This window comes from Carcharodon carcharias, chromosome 3, assembly GCF_017639515.1.
Source record: "Carcharodon carcharias isolate sCarCar2 chromosome 3, sCarCar2.pri, whole genome shotgun sequence".
In the NCBI taxonomy this organism is placed as follows: domain Eukaryota; kingdom Metazoa; phylum Chordata; class Chondrichthyes; order Lamniformes; family Lamnidae; genus Carcharodon; species Carcharodon carcharias.
In genome coordinates this window covers 206,773,925-206,789,974 of record NC_054469.1, presented here as the reverse complement: position 1 = coordinate 206,789,974, position 16,050 = coordinate 206,773,925, and the positions used below count along the sequence as shown (strand labels likewise).

General features: G+C 40.9%; 1 protein-coding gene across 3 annotated transcripts in view; it reads left to right on the top strand.

The window, feature by feature from the left end:
* trip13 (thyroid hormone receptor interactor 13) overlaps nt 1–16,050 on the top strand; it is a 137,371-nt gene that overhangs the window by 114,295 nt on the left and 7,026 nt on the right. For all 3 annotated transcript variants that reach the window (XM_041183400.1, XM_041183399.1, XM_041183401.1), the window contains 3 exons: nt 3,129–3,192; nt 4,882–4,968; nt 9,265–9,371. In XM_041183400.1, the coding sequence (XP_041039334.1) occupies nt 3,129–3,192; nt 4,882–4,968; nt 9,265–9,371 (258 nt within the window). The remainder of the gene's footprint in view (nt 1–3,128; nt 3,193–4,881; nt 4,969–9,264; nt 9,372–16,050) is intronic.

Sequence of the window (16,050 nt, the reverse complement as noted above, 5' to 3'; positions counted from 1 at the left end):
TTGAAGTTATTGCAGTTTTAGATCCAGTAATATTCTTCTTAACACATTCTCCATTAGACTATGATGTTTAGCATGAGCAAGATTCCATGCCATAAAGCTAGCTTCGGTTGTTGTGTCAGCTTCCTTGTTAAACGTTGCAAGTAGTGTCTGCTGGTTATTTAGGGATGATTTTAACATGGTTAACTTGTTTTTCTGCAATTCTTATTTAAGAGGATAGATGAAAATTTTTCGGTGATTCGTTTCAAGTCACTAGCTTTGTGGGTGTTGCTTTGCAGATAAGGCAAACAGGTTTCCCACCTTTTAACAGTGAATGTAGAATCTTTCTTCCCTTCAGGCTTAAAACTTCGGTTTTCATCTTTATACTTCTGTTTCTTGCAATTTAATGATGTAAGTTTTGTTAATGAAATCTTCTGTTTCTTTTCCTCCTCAATCTGCCACGCTTGAGAAAACGGCCACTGAGAGCCATGTGGCCCTATGTGGGAAAACTACAAAAGAAATCTCATGACACTGCTGGAATAAATTGGTAAATAGGAGGGTTAAGAGGATAAATGATTCGTTCCAGCACTTATCACGTGATTTCTTTTGTAGTTTCCAATTGATCCTACACAGGGCCGTGCGAGACTGAGATATGAGTATATTTCAACGAAGGATGTTGTTTTTCTCCTTTCCATTCGAACTCATCTTGTTCGTACTCATCTATTCAGACTCATCTTCAGCCGCATCTTTGGCTGAACTGAATCGGGAAATTTTTTGTTTGATATTAAATTGGAAACCAGCAGCAGTGAAAGCGCGTGGAGGTGTTTGTTTTAAATGAAATTTCTCATCAAACTTGGATTCCTCCTTTCTTTGATATTGTCAGGGGCAATAAAAGCGGAAAACCAAAGAGATACAATTATTAATCTGGCCCCTCGGCATGAGCGGTAAGAGTAAGGTGGAACAGACGGAAGGTTAAACGGTAAGCGACTGACAACAGAGCAGGAGAAACATTTCCATTTTCAATGCAATCAAAACACCCATCCCAATTTTAACCTTCAAACATTCACTCCCTGCGAACATGCCCCATCTAATCCCCCTCCTTTGCCTGCAAAAACCCCCCTCCACCGACCGCTGCAAGAAAATTGCTCCCCCTATCTAATTCTTCCCTCGATGTCTAAGTACCCCCTTCCCGTGAATGGAGCCCTGTCTAAATACCCCCTTCTCGTGAACAGATGCTGGGCTAAACTTTGACTTTGTGCAGTTGTGCAAACCGGGTGCTTTGTGAATCAACTGTCCAGAAGATGCGATGAAACAGCTAGGAACATGGAGAGTGGTGCAGAGATAGAGTTGGAGGAAGAGATAGAGAGATGGAAATCTCTGAAAATACATTGAGCTTTCTGGAGCTGCGGGTCTCAACATTTTTACCTCCCAAGAATCCCCCAGACCCAGCCACTTGTAAAAAAATTCTACAGACTGCCTTAAACTGATGATTCCTCTCTGTCCACTCCCCGTACCCACTCAATCCAGGATTGGTACTGTTTGTACATTAAATATTGACAATGAACCTTCCACTTCTAGCACAGTTACCTCTGTCTCTCTCTTTCTCTTTCTCTCCCCCTCTGTCTTAAACAGAATGGCACGGTAAAAGTCCAAGATACATGCTCTCAATTGCAGACATTCTCTTCACAACACATCAATAGGGGGAAAAAGAAGCAGTTATAAACTGGAGTCTTAAAATATCGAGGCACAGTTACCTCCACCTTTGTGTAATCTGTGTTTCTTTGTCTCTCTCTCTCTCTCTTGGTCTGTATCCTGTCTCTCAGTCCCTATCTCCCTTGTTCTTTCACTTTCTTACATTCCTATCTCAGTTGCATCTTTATGTATTTCTGTTTCTTTTTCTCGATCCTGGGTGTACTCTTCATAAATATACTGTCAAATATTTCTGTCAAATTGCTGTATTTCTCATGTTAGAGAGAGCGAACTGAAGGGAGATAGAGAGAAATCCTCCACTGCTCCCCTCAGATCCTTAGTAAACTGAATTCAAATGGCCACAATGTATCTCATTTAGCCTTTACACAGACTCAGGACATTAATTTAAAGCCCTTCCGAGTGTTTTGAGTATATCTCTCCTTGCGCTGTTGTCAGTTACTTCACTTTTAACCTTCCAACAATACCACTCTACTTTTACCTGCTCACCCTGAGGGCAGGTGACAAATGTTCATGTTTATGTTCATCCTAAATCTTTCTGTCCTCCCCTCTTATTTATTTTCTTCAAATAAAAATTTTGTTTGCTTTCACAATTCAGCTCACTTGCTTTGCATTAAGTAAAATGTGAAACATTATGCTACCTGCTATTTATCAGCATGTTTCTTTCTATCTCTATCTTGTTGTGAATGAAATAGCTGGGATTTTTAATCAAGATGTTAAAACTCGTCTCCGGTTTGATCCTACCTTCTTCCAAAGCACAATTAACTGGTTTTGCAGCACAACGGCAGAGCTGCATGCAGCTTGCGAGCCACAGGTTGGCCACCACCCCTGATATACACATTTTAACCCTTCGCTTTAGGGACCTAGATTTGAATCCATCCCAGTCTGATGGTAGCATTCACACTCTGATGATTATTAATGTGATTAATAACATGCTATTTCACACGTGGTCCAAAATGGCTACAGTTCTTATAGGCCTCGTAATTTAGATTAGTTAAATTTCAAATTCCAGTGTGTATTTAACCTCAAATACTTGCAGTGTAGCAAATCCATTATTCAGCACTGTCCCTCACTCCAATATTAAAGCTGCTGGCACCTTAGATGAGATTGTGGCAGTGGTGATGTAAGAACTTGCATGTTATGACGTGGGTGTGTTCCGTGATCACAGCTTTTACCATGCTTTAACCTGTGGTCTCACGACATCCAATCATTGAGTAACTTGTATCAAACTTTTTATTGAGTCACTTTTATGTCTGACTGAAATTATCCTGTTGTTGGGAATGCAAAATAGCAAATAACTCGTAGAAAGAAACAATTCTCACCTCATTTCTTCATATTTTTATGAAAGCATATAGTGTTCATTAATTGTTGTCAGGATTAGATTGCCAACAAACTTAAATTTTATTTTCGGGTCTTCAAGAAACAGTTATTCCTGTGTGTTTCAGGTACCGGTATGGACAGCTGGTGGAAATCAACAGCCACAGTCTCTTCTCTAAGTGGTTTTCTGAGGTAAGTATATTCCATACATATTCATGTTAAGATTACTTTCTTGTGACAAGATTACTTTCTTGTGATCTTGTAATCTTGAAAGCTTCACCTTTTCAAGCCAGAATCTCTTTTTACCAAATAACTTATTTTATTTAAATCATATTGTTAAATGCTGTTTTTCTCAGGCACAAAAAAGTTGATTTATTTAATGACCAACATTTCCTATAACACTCTTGCCTACTGCCTAGATTATGAATTTTGAGTTAATAATTATTGATTTTTCTTTAATATATCCTGAGTAAATCTTCACATACATTGTGTTTTCATAAGAAGTGAGGTGAGAATGACTGCCCTTGGCATCAAGACTGCATTTGACTGACTGTGGGATCAAGGACCCCTAGAAAAACTGAAGATAGTGGGAATTAGGGGGAAGTGACTTGCTGGAGTCATTCCTAGCACAAAGGAAGATGGGTTGTGGTTGTTGGAGGTCAGTCATCTCAGTCCAGGGACATCGCTGCAGGAGTTCCTCAGGGTAGTGTCTTAGGCTTCAGCTGCTTCATCAATGACCTTCCTTCCATTATAAGGTCAGAAGTGGGAAGTTTGCTGATGATTGCACAATGTTTAGCACCATTCATGACTCAGATGCTGAAGCAGTCTGTGTTCCCATGCAGCAAGACCTGGACAATATTCAAGCTTAGGCTGATAAGTGGCAAGCAACATTTATGCCACACAAGTGCCAGGCATCTCCAACAAGAGAGAATCTAACCATTGCCCTTTGACAATCAATGGCATTGCTATCGCTGAATCCCCCACTATCAATATCCTGGGGGTTACCATTGATGAGAAACTGAACTGGATCAGCCACATAAATATAGCTATAAGAGCAGGTCGGAGGCTGGGAATTCTACAAGGAGTAACTCGCGTCCTTTCTCCCTGAAGCCTGTCCACCATCTACAAGGCAAAAGTCAGGAGCGTGATGGAATGCTCTCCAATTGCCTGGATAAGTGCAGCTGCAACACCACTCAAGCCTGACACCATCCAGGACAAAACAGCCCAATGATTGGCACTCCATCTACCAGCTACAACACCACCGACGCACAGTGGCAGCAGTGTGTACCACCTACAAGATGCACCAAGGCTCCTTTGACAACACCTTCCAAATCTGTGACCTCTGCCATCTAGAAGGGCAGCAGATGCATGGAACACCAACCCCGGAAGTGCCCTCCAAGCCACACACCATCCTGACGTGGAACGATATTGCCATTCCTTCACTGATGCTGGGTCAAAATCCTGGAACTCCCTTTCTAACGGCACTGTGGGTGTTCCGACAATAAATGCTGATCTATCCAGCGATGCCCACATCCCATGAACAAATAAAAAATAAGAGTATCATTGAAAGTAAACTTGGAAAACCAGTCATATTTATCCAAAAGGTTTGTTATTTAACCACTTCTTCAGTTTTCAGTAATGAATGAACACAAGGTCGGTGATATAAACCTTTGGATTTGTGAGCAGATGAGATTGGCAAACTGATACCTGCCATAGTTACTAATTTCGGTGCAGAAATGAAAATAAGGGTAAAAATGTAGTGTCACCATTAAGTTAGAATTTACAAACATTTGATGTTTATATAGAGAATGAACTTTAGAGCAACAGTAAAGCATGTTAATACTAACTAAATTTTAATTTTAATAATATCTTATTAAACAGAGTGGAAAACTCGTTACAAAGATGTTTCAAACCATTCGGGACTTAATAATGGACACAGAATCCCTTGTATTTGTTTTAATTGATGAGGTAAGATGGTGAATTCTGTTATAACATCTAAAACCAGCATCACTGAAACAAGTTTAAATCAGTTCATGAGATAAATGCTTTCCAGTTAATTTTATTTTGAGTACTATGAGATGAAGTGAGGTGAGAGGAGGTTCGTGTGGAGCAGGAATGCTGGCAGAGACCAGAGTGGCCCATTTCTGTGCTGTAAACTCTGTGGTTTTATGCCATGCCTACAGTATTTATGGAATTTCAGCGCAAACATGGTTGTCTGCCACTAGATGTCACTGGACTGCTTTACAATGTTATGCTAACTGGCAGAAATTTGGTAGGGAAGTTAGTGACTAAATTCCATGTTTTATTATCTGCACAAGTTTAAAATTTATTTTAGTACACGGTACTATTAATATGTGGGTAGAAATCTCATTGATGTAGAATCTTCAATGTCTGGACATCCAAAAGACTTTATGACCAATGAAGTGCAGTCAATGTTGTGTAAACAAGTGCAGCAGCCAATTTTTGCACAGCAAGATCCTGCAAACAGCAATGAAATAAATGATTGGTTATTCTGTTTTTGGTGGTGTTGGTTAGAGGGATGACGATGGAGAACTTCCCTGCTCTTCTTCAAATAGTTATATTAGCATAATAATGGCATAGAAAAAACATACCCTGTCTTCACTTCAGGACAGGTGTTTAACCCTAAGGTTCAATGCTGTGCCTATTGTGCATCAGTTCCATGCACAGTCCCATAAGTTGATTCTCATCTTGGAAGCAGTGAGAAAGTGCGACTAAACGGAACAATGTATCTTGTGTATATGGATTTTGGGGGTGTATACATTGGAAAAAGTGCTAGCTTAGAGGTAACTTCATTGAAGTATTTGAATACCTAAAGGAAACTTGATTCCCAAGTAAAGTTCAATATCAACACAGGTTCAAGGACCAGAGGACAGGGATTCAAGTTTAGAAAAGATATAGACACAGCTGAAGTATAACTTCAAGGTAACAGCTGGTGCATCTATGAAATAGATAGTGCCAATGAGGGACATGAAACTTTTGAAAGATTGTTGGATGTGTTTTTGACAGAGAATTTTATAAGTTATCAAAAAAAGTAAGACTTGCAATTATATAGTGTCTTTCACAATCTCATTTCTTCTGAAATGCAGCTGTTGTTGCAGCGTAATAAAATATGGCAGCCAATTTGTGTACAACAAGCTTCCACAAACAGCAATATGATAATGACCAGATAATCTGTTTTTTGTGATGATTGAGGGCTAAATATTGGGTAGGACAAACTCCCCAGATCTTTGAAATAGTGTCAAGGGATATTTTATGCCCATCTGAGAGGGCCGATAAAGTCGCAGTTTACTGTCTCATTCGAAAGATGGCACCTCAGTGCAGCACTCTCCCACTACTGCACTGGACAATCAGCCTAGATTTTTGGTGTTCAAGTGCTGGAGTGGAACTTGAACCCACAACCTTCTGAGTTGGAAGTGAGAGCACTACTATGGCTGACACCATGTGAGACTTTGAGAGATGAAGTGCAGTTGGAAGGCTGACATCTGGGACAGGATCAATGAATAGAAATAGATTTGAATGGTGGAGTGACTCAAGGAATTGAGTGGCCTACTCCTGTTCTTATGAACAATCATCTTCTAAGGAAATTTGAACACACAGGAGGAGGAGGAGGTTAAATAAATACTTATGTTCAGAACCATGAGCTAGAGTATGCTTCATTGCCTTATAGAATTTGGGAGGACTTGGTCAAAGTTTTTTGTCTTTTGTTTTTATTTTGCCTCCCCGGAATTACTTATTAGTCGTTGTAGGGGATGATTCTGAAGACTTTACTGTCTAATGTGCAATAAGTACTGCCTCAAACAAGAACAAAAATTGCTGGAAAAACTCAGCAGGTCTGACTGCATCTGTGAAAAGGAAGACAGAGTTAACGTTTTGAGTCTGAATGACTCTTCATCAGAACTAAAGAGGAATAAGAAACGTGGTGAAATATAAGCTGTTTAAGTGGGGTGGGACAGGTGGAGCTGGATAGAGGGCCAGAGATAGGTGGAGGCAAAGGAGAGGTTGCCAAAGATGTCATAAATGAAAGGACAAAGGGGTGTTGGCTGTAGTGATATTAGCTAAAGGATGTGCTAATGGTGACATTAAGGGTACAAAGCAGGATGAGCAAGTGACGGATGGCCCTAGTGAGGGTGGGGTGGGGGGAATGGATCGAAATAGGCTAAAAGGTGGAGATGAAACGATGGATGGAAATACATTTTAAAAATAATAATAGAAATAGGTGGGAAAATAAAAATATGTATCTAACAAAATATGGAATAATTATTAGAAAAAAGGGGGATCAAAAAGGGGGTGAGGATGGTGGAGAAAGTTCATGATCTGAAATTGTTGAACTCAGTATTCAGTCCAGAAGGCTGTAAAGTGGCTAATCGGAATATGAGGTGCTGTTCCTCTAGTTTGCGTTGAGCTTCACTGGAACATTGTAGCAGGCCAAGGATGAACATGTGGGCATGAGAGCAGGGCGGTGTGTTGAAATGACAAGCGACAGGAAGGCCTGGATCATGCTTGCGGACAGACCGAAGATGTTCTGCAAAGCGGTCACCCACTCTGCGTTTGATGTCTCCAATGTAGAGGAGACTGCATTGGCAGCAGCGAATGCAGTAGACTAAATTGAGGGAAGTGCAAGTGAAATGCTGCTTCACTTGAAGGGAGTGTTTGGGCCCTTGGACGGTGAGGATGTAAAGGGGCAAGTCTTGCACCTTCTGCGGTTGCATGGGAAGGTGCCGTGAGAGGAGGTTGAGGTGTAGGGGTGATGGAGGAGTGGACCAGGGTGTCCCGGAGGGAACAGTCCCTACGGAATGCTGACTGGGTGGGGGGGAGGTGAAGGGAGCCTGTGTTTGGTGGTGGCATCATGCTGGAGTTGACGGAAATGGCGGAGGATGATCCTTTGAATGCGGAGGCTGGTGGGGTGATAAGTGAGGATAAGGTCTAGGCTATCATGGTTCTGAGAGGCAATAAGCCTGTTTGCTTTCCATTTTCATGCGCTTCTATTGCTAAATCTTGGCTTTTGCTGTTTGGTATTATTTGGAACATTTCAAACTAGAACAAGTCCTTCTAGTCAACCTTGGATATTCAATATTCTTGGTCTTAATTGTTTAAACTGGAATCCCCAGATCTTAGGGGTTTGATTTAACCTATTCAAAACACTCCCACTTTCACAGAGTTAAAATCATGCCCTCAGAATCTGTAAAGGAACCTAAAAAGGTCATAAAACTTCTGTTAATTAGTTTGCTCATGTGTTATTTCTGGAACATAAAAATAGGAGTTAGGCCATTTAGCTCCTTGTGCCTTTTCCAATATTCAATGAGATTATGGCTGATCTGTGACCTAACTCCATATGCCCACCATTGCCCGATATATCCCAAATTTTTGTTAACCAAAGATATTATCGATCTAAGCCTTAAATTTAACAATTGATTTGGCATCAATTGCTCTTAGTAGAGAGTTCCAAATATCTACCAGCTTTTGTGTGTAGACATGTTTCTTATTTTAAAAAGTCTGGCTCTGTTTTTTTAGGTTATGCTCCCTGATCCTAGACTCTCCAACTAGTAGAAATAATTTCTGCCTCTCTCTCTACCCTTAATGTTCCCCTTAAAATCTTGAAAACCTTGATCAACTTTTAACTTTTCAAGTTCCGGCATACAACCGTAGTTTGCATAATCCCTTCTGGTAATTTGACCCCTGGAGTCCAGCTATCATTCTGATAAACCTACACTACAATTCCTCCCAAGATTAATATATTCTTCCTGAGGTGTACTGCTCAAAACTGCTCACCGTACTCCAGATGTGGTCTAATCTGGCCTTTTTTTGTATGATTTTTATCACCTTGTATTGTAGTCCCCTAGGGGTCAACATTCCATTAGCCTTTTTGATTATTTTCTGTACTCGGCTACGACATTTTAACGATCTATGTAACTGGATTCCCTTTGCTAAAAATGCTGCATCCATGGCACTGTTTTTCTTCGTCTGAGTGTCACTATTTTTAGGAGTCCTATATCAAAGACTTTGAACCCATTAATGCATTGTTAAAATGAATGTAATCTGTTTAAACACACTTGTGTAGAAACTCAAGTGGTAAGTTTTTATTTTAAGTGACAAAGAAACATTACATGTTCAATAATAAACTGATTTTGGAGGAATTTGACTAGCAAACTTCCTTTTGAAAGGAGAAGCTAGTTGTTTATCCTGAAGGCTGGACTTAGACCATGATCTGCTTTACAAGGTTAACTCGTGTCCCTTGTACTACAGGTTGAAAGTTTGACAGCAGCCAGGAATGCTTCAAAGGCTGGCACAGAGCCATCTGATGCCATTCGAGTAGTTAATGCTGTGTTGACACAATTAGACCAGATCAAAAGGTAAGCTTTTAATTGTTACAGCTGTTTCTATATAGCACATTGACAGCTTAACTAGTTAATGAGCCACATTTAGAATGGCTGAAATTAGTCGTTGCTTTGTTAGGGCTGATCGCCTTCTGGATCTTTTGTATAGTTCTGCAGATTCTAATATTAACTTGGTTTGAGCCATTAATTTTCTGTTTTTACCCTAATAGCAATCTGCTTTGCAGCATGGTAGCCATCATTGCTTTGCAACCTCACTACAGCCTTTTCCTGAAACCTAGTAATATCCCATGTTTTGCTATGCCTGCGAAACAGGTAATGGAATGGAAAGAAAAGTTTTATTTTTACCCTTTTTTTGTTTGTAGGTTTTCACATTTGTGCCATCTGGAGGGGAAAGTTGGAAAATGTGATTAATCCATGCCTGTTCATTAGGATGCAGGCAGCACACATACTTTGTGCCGTCAGTTTATTATAATGTTTGTAGCATGCAGCAGAGTGGGGTACAGGAGAAGACCCCCTCAGCAGGGGGCCCCCAAGTTCATGTAAGGCTGGCACCACTTCAACCTAGCCTAAACCACTTAAAACCAGCCTGCACATGTTACGATCCGAGACTAGACACCCAGGTTTTTGGTAAAATCCAATTAAGGACCAATAATGTTTTGTTTAAAATGGACAAATTTTGAGATTCAAGAGATTAAAGTGACAAGATTCCACAGGCTTTGAATAAACAAAAATAAACTTTACTATACACAGTCAGAAAGATATCAAAGAATTTACAATAACTATCTTGTACTCTTAACATTTGGGGATAATATGAGTGCAAACTTTGGTCGAACACATTGCACTGCACAATAAATGGCAGATGTGCTCCAGACAGATTCCACAGATTTCTCAACAACCCACCCAGATGTCAGTAAACACTGTCAGCTAATCTCATTGAAACTCTGTCTCCCTCATGGGGGACTTCAAATTTTTCCCCTTTCGAAGATCAAGCCTCCGAATTCCCTCAAAGTCACTCCAACTCGGACTGCCTCAACGCCAGGGTTTCAGTCTTATCTCCTGAGACTCTGTTCCCCTGAATTTCCGAGTCTGTACTCCAGCCTCTGCTTACTGGTGCAATTTGCAGCTCTTTAATCAGCTAGTTTCACTGGGCTAGCACTGCCCCTGGATTTCACCAAGATCCAATCTCCCTAGCTACACCAATCTATAAATGGCTTCCAGGGCTGCTTCTGAACTTAACCTTTTCCAGCATGAAGCCATTGACTTCCTGCCACCTTCTCAGCTCCCCAGGACTTTTCCTGAGCCCTAACTACACAGACTCAGCTACAGCTACATTTTTGCTGCCTAAACCCTGCTAACAGCACCACTTTCTCAGTATGGCCTTTTCCCCTGCTGCCAAACACTCACTTAGCAAACACGGATGAATTGAAACCGAGAACTTTTTTAGGCTCCACCCATCTCCATGACGACATAGCCTTCCAGGGCTGACTGAAAGTTTTAAATTTAATTGTAGCTTTAATTCCCAAAACAAGACAACTCTCTGGATGCATTTCTTGCAAGCAGTGTAGACACCCCATCTCCAATTCTCTCACTAAGTAAGCCCACCCGTTGTTTTATGATCTTACACTTTCTAGCTGTTAACACTTTAAGTCAACATGGCCCTAACCTTTCAAGTTGCTTTGGTTGTCTTTATTCTATTTTCTACAGTTAACTTTAATCTTCCCAGAACTAAAAATCCACTAAAATATTGCTTTGAACCATGAACTAGGTATTTATAACATGTCTTAAAGGGGAGGTGCATTCTAACTGCAGAAGCTGCTGAAAGTGCCTGAGAAACTGTCTGAGCAGGAAGAATAGTACAACTGGGGCAACAGGGCAGAGGGTGCCTCCAAAGATCTCTGATGCAGCACTCTGGAGGCCTTGGTGCAGGAGATGGACAGGAAAAGGGAGGTCCTCTACTTGCATGAGGCCCTCCAGACAGACACTGAGAAGATGGTCATCGCTGTCAATTAAAGCAGTCTAGCCCCGAGGACCTAAGTGCAATACAGGATGATATTTAATGACCTCACATGAGTGGTCAAGATCCGTGAAGCACCTTCAAATACCATATCTTTACAAATGAACCACCACCTTCACATGCTTGATAAAAGCAAAATAATGTGGATGCTGAAAATCTGAAATAAAAACAAAATGCTGAAAAAACTCAGCAGATCTGACAGCATCTGTGGAAAGAGAAACAGTTGATGTTTTGAGTCTGTATGACCCTTCTTCAGAGCTCTGGTTCACCATGGTTCAGCACCTGATGGCCAATATCTCTGCTTCTGTCGCAGCACAAACAGAAACTGCATGACATTTGAGTGATGCAGTGGAAGTTCTGCTTGTTGCCATGTAAGCTCAGACTGCTGCCATCATGGTTGTGAATACCAGTACTCAAATGGGGCTTGCAGGCTGTCCCAGCAGCCCAGCAATCTGTCGTGTCTCAGATTATTAGGATTGTTGAGGCGCTACACTGGGGAAGTGGCAGTGGTTCTGTGGACCATGAACCTGCCTTGTCTGACTTGTATTTATGCCCTTTTAGTCTGGACTTATCACAAATGGAAAACGTTTCTCCACATCCACCCTATTGTGAGTCTTCATAATTTTAAAGACCTCTATCAAGTCTCCTCTTAGTCTTTGCATTCTAGAGAAAAGAATCCCACCAGACTTGATTTTTTCTGATAATTGCATCCTTTCAACTCTAGTAACATCCTTGTAAATGCAATAACTGTCAATTTGGGTGGAAAATGTGATGATCACAGCTTTGCCTAGGACAATGAAGCACCCTTGTGCTGAAAACCTTTGAAGTGTTTTGTGCTGCTCAAATGTGTTACATAAGAGTATGAATAGGAGCAGGAGTAACCTGCTCTGTTATTCAGTATGATCATGGTGATCAAGAAAGTAGTTAAGACACTGGATGGGCTAAAAATTGTTAAAGAAGAGGTATTAGAAAGGCTGGCTATACTTAAAGTTAAGTCACCAGGACTGGATGGGATGCATTTGAGGATACTGAGGAAAATAAGGAAGGAAATTGTGGAGGCACTGGCCATAATCTTCCAATCCTGGAGAATTGATGATAAACCTTTGTTCAAAAAAGGGTGCAAAGATAAACCCTACAACTATATAGGCCAGTCAGTTTAGCTTTGGTAGTGGGAAAGCTTTAAGAAACGATAATCCGGGCTAAACTAACAGACTCTTAGAAATTGTGGATTAATTAAGGAAAGCCAACATGGATTTGTTAAAGGCAAATCTTAGTTAGTTAACTTGATTGAGTTTTTTGATGAGGTAACAGTGAGAGTTGATGTGATGTACATGGACTTCCAAAAGACCTTTGATAAAGTGCCACTTAATAGGCTTGTCAGTGATGTTGAAGCTCATATAAAATAAAAAGGATAGTAGCAGCATGGATGCGAAGTGGGCTGAGGGACATGAAACCAAAGCAGTGGTGAACGGTTGCTTGTTGGACTGGAGGAAGGTATACAGCAGGGTTCCCAAGGGATTGGCACTAAGACCACTGCTATTCTTGACATACATTAATGACCTAGACTTGGATGTACAGGGCAGAATTTCAAAATTTACACATGACACAAAACTTGGAAATATTGTGAACAGAGGATGTTAGTGATTGTTGTGATCAGATGAGGAAGAGTAGAATGGCTCCCCTCTTTTCCCATTGCTTGTTTGACTGCAACAAATTTTTAAAAAAGGTGATGCTTGCCAGTTCAGTGAATGAAGAACAGAAAGGCAGGATATTATTTAAATGGTGAATATGTTGGGAAATGTGGATGTACAAAGGGATCTAGGTGCCCATATACACCAGTCAATGAAAGTAAATAGGCAGGTGCAGCAAGCAATTAGGAAGGCAAATGGTATGTTGGCCTTCATTGCAAGAAGATTTGAGTTCAGAAGTTGGGATGTCTTACTGCAGTTATACAGGGCCATGGTGAGACCACACCTGGAGTATTGTGTGCAGTTTTGGTCTCCCTACTGAAGAAAGGATACTTGCCATAGAGGCAGTGCACTGAAGGTTAACTAGGCTCATACCGGGGATGGCAGGACTGTCACATGAGGAGAGATTGGTTCGACTGGAACTGTATTCACTAGAGTTTAGAAGAATGAGAGGGGATCTGATTGAAACCTATAAAATTCTAACAGGGCTAGACAGACTGGATGCAGGAAGGATGTTTACCCTGGTTGAGGAGTCTAGAACCAGGGGCCACAGTCTCAGGATACGGGGCAGGTCATTTAGGACTGAGATAAGGAAAAATTTCTTCGCTCAGAGGATGGTCAACCTGTGGAATTGTCTACCACAGAAGGCTGTGGAGGCTGGGTCACTGGGTATATTCAAGAAAGAAATTGATAATTTTTTGGATATTGGGGCATCAAGGGGTATGGAGAGAAAGTGGGAATTTGGCATTGATATAGAGGATCAGCCATGATTATATTGAATGGCGGAACAGGCTCAAAGGGCTGAATGGCCTACTCCACCTACTCCAACTCCTAGTCTCTGAGTGTTTAACTGTTTAAATGCTGCGAATGTAAAACACACACACACACAGGATTCCTTGTAAGTTCTTTAAAAAGAAAAGAGAACAGTTTATATTGTACTCAACACCTGGTTGAAATAAAAATGCTCCGACACACACGCTCGCGCTCTCTCTCTCTCTCTCTCTCATACGCATTCAAAGGTTCACTCACAGACACACACACGCTAGTAAGGCACAAAGTGGAAGGATGGATTAAGCTGTTTTTTAAAGTCCAATACAAGTTAGATCTTGTAGATTGACTTGGAGGTTTCAGGCTGAGCTCAATGGTCCCTGAAGATTCGGCGTTGAGACAGTTTATCTTTTCAATTGGAGTCAGCAGTTGCTGGGTTGATTCTTAAAGTGCTGCCTGCAGCGTATGAATGGTCAAACAGCAGGCAGGGCTCTGGCTTACAGGATGGATGAAGAGAGAGAGGGGGACAGTGCCCATTTGGGATCTGGGTGGTATTCTGTGTCTCTTTTGCTTTTATTTGTGGCGTGGAGAAAAGCAGTTTCTTAAACACAGAAGATGGGGTTAGTTGGCTCATCACATTATCCCCTCTCTCCAACTGATCAGGTATCTAAACATGATCATAACTAGTTGATTCCAGGTCCATGGTTTACATGATTAGATTATACGTGGGCAAGTTCCTTTCACAGCCAAAGTCCATTGTCCAAAATGATTACATCTAATGCTTCGACCCCACCCAGTTGAGTACACAGGTGACTGTCTGAATATTTTGTGAATGAGTCAGGAGATGGTACATTCATACTCCTTCAAGATGATCGCCTCTGATGGGGTTTTCTAGACAGGTTGACATCATTTTAATGGCTTCAGAGTTTGTAAGGTACAATGATATAAATGTTCTGCCATCTTAGCTACTGTCTTAAGTCACTTGTTTTAAAAGAGTGCTGCAGGTTCAGTCTTTTTAAAACTTAACCAGCAGTTTTCAGCCCAATAAATACATAAAATAATTTTCAATATAAAGCATGACTTTATAAAAGTGATGGACTTCAAGAGGTCATGGACAGGCTGATGGAATGGGTGGATATGTGGCAGATGACATTTAATGCAAGGAAGTGTGAAGTTATATATTTTGGTGGGAAGAACGAGAAGAAGCAATAAAAAATAGAGTGCAATTCTAAAAGGGTTGGAGGAACACAGACCTGAGGTATATGTGCACAGATTGTTGAAGTTGGCAGGGCAGTTTGAGAAAACATTTAAAAAGGCATATAGGATCCTGGGTTTTATAAATAGAGACTTGGAATACAAAAGCAAGGAAGTTATGATGAACCTTTATAAAACACTGGTTTGGCCTCAACTGGAGTACCGTGTCCAATTCACTTTAGGAAAGATGTGAAGGTTTTAGAGAGGGTGCAGATAAGATTGAAAATAGTTCCAAGGATGAGGGGCTTCAACTATGTGGATAGATTGGAGAAGCTTTGGCTGTTGACCTTAAGAAGGTTGAGATGAAATTTGATGGATGTGCTCAAAATCATGAGGGGTCTAGACAGAGTGGATAGAGAGAAACTGGTCTCATTAGCCGAAGAGTCAAGAACCAGAGGACACCAATATAAGATGAATAGCAAAGGAACCAAAGACAAAAAAAACTTCTTTATGCAGTGAGTGGTTAGGCTCTGGAATGCACTACCCAAGAGTGTGTCAGAGGCATATTCAATCGTGGCTTTCAAAAGGGAATTGGAAAAGCACCCAAAAAGAAGCAGCACTCCAGGGTGACCAGTGGGAAGTGGGACTAGCTGATTTGCTCTTGCTGAGAATGACAAGAACATTGAGCCAAATGGCCTCTTTCTGTGCTATAACCAATCTATGATCATCTACCTCAACTACGTCTTCTTGTGCTATCCCCATATCCCTTGATTCCCTTAACTAAAAATCTGTCACTCTTCTTCTTGAATATGCTCAACGACTGAGCATCTACTGCTATCTTGGGTAAAGATTTCCAAAGGCTCACAATCCTTTGAGAAAATAAATTGCTCCTTTTCTCAGTTCTAAATGGGCAACGTCTTATTCTAAGACTACCTCCTAATTCTAGACTGATCATTTAGGCAAAACGTTTTCCCCAGCTTCACCATGCTCCTTGAGAATTTTGTATACTTTGATCAAAACACCTCTCATT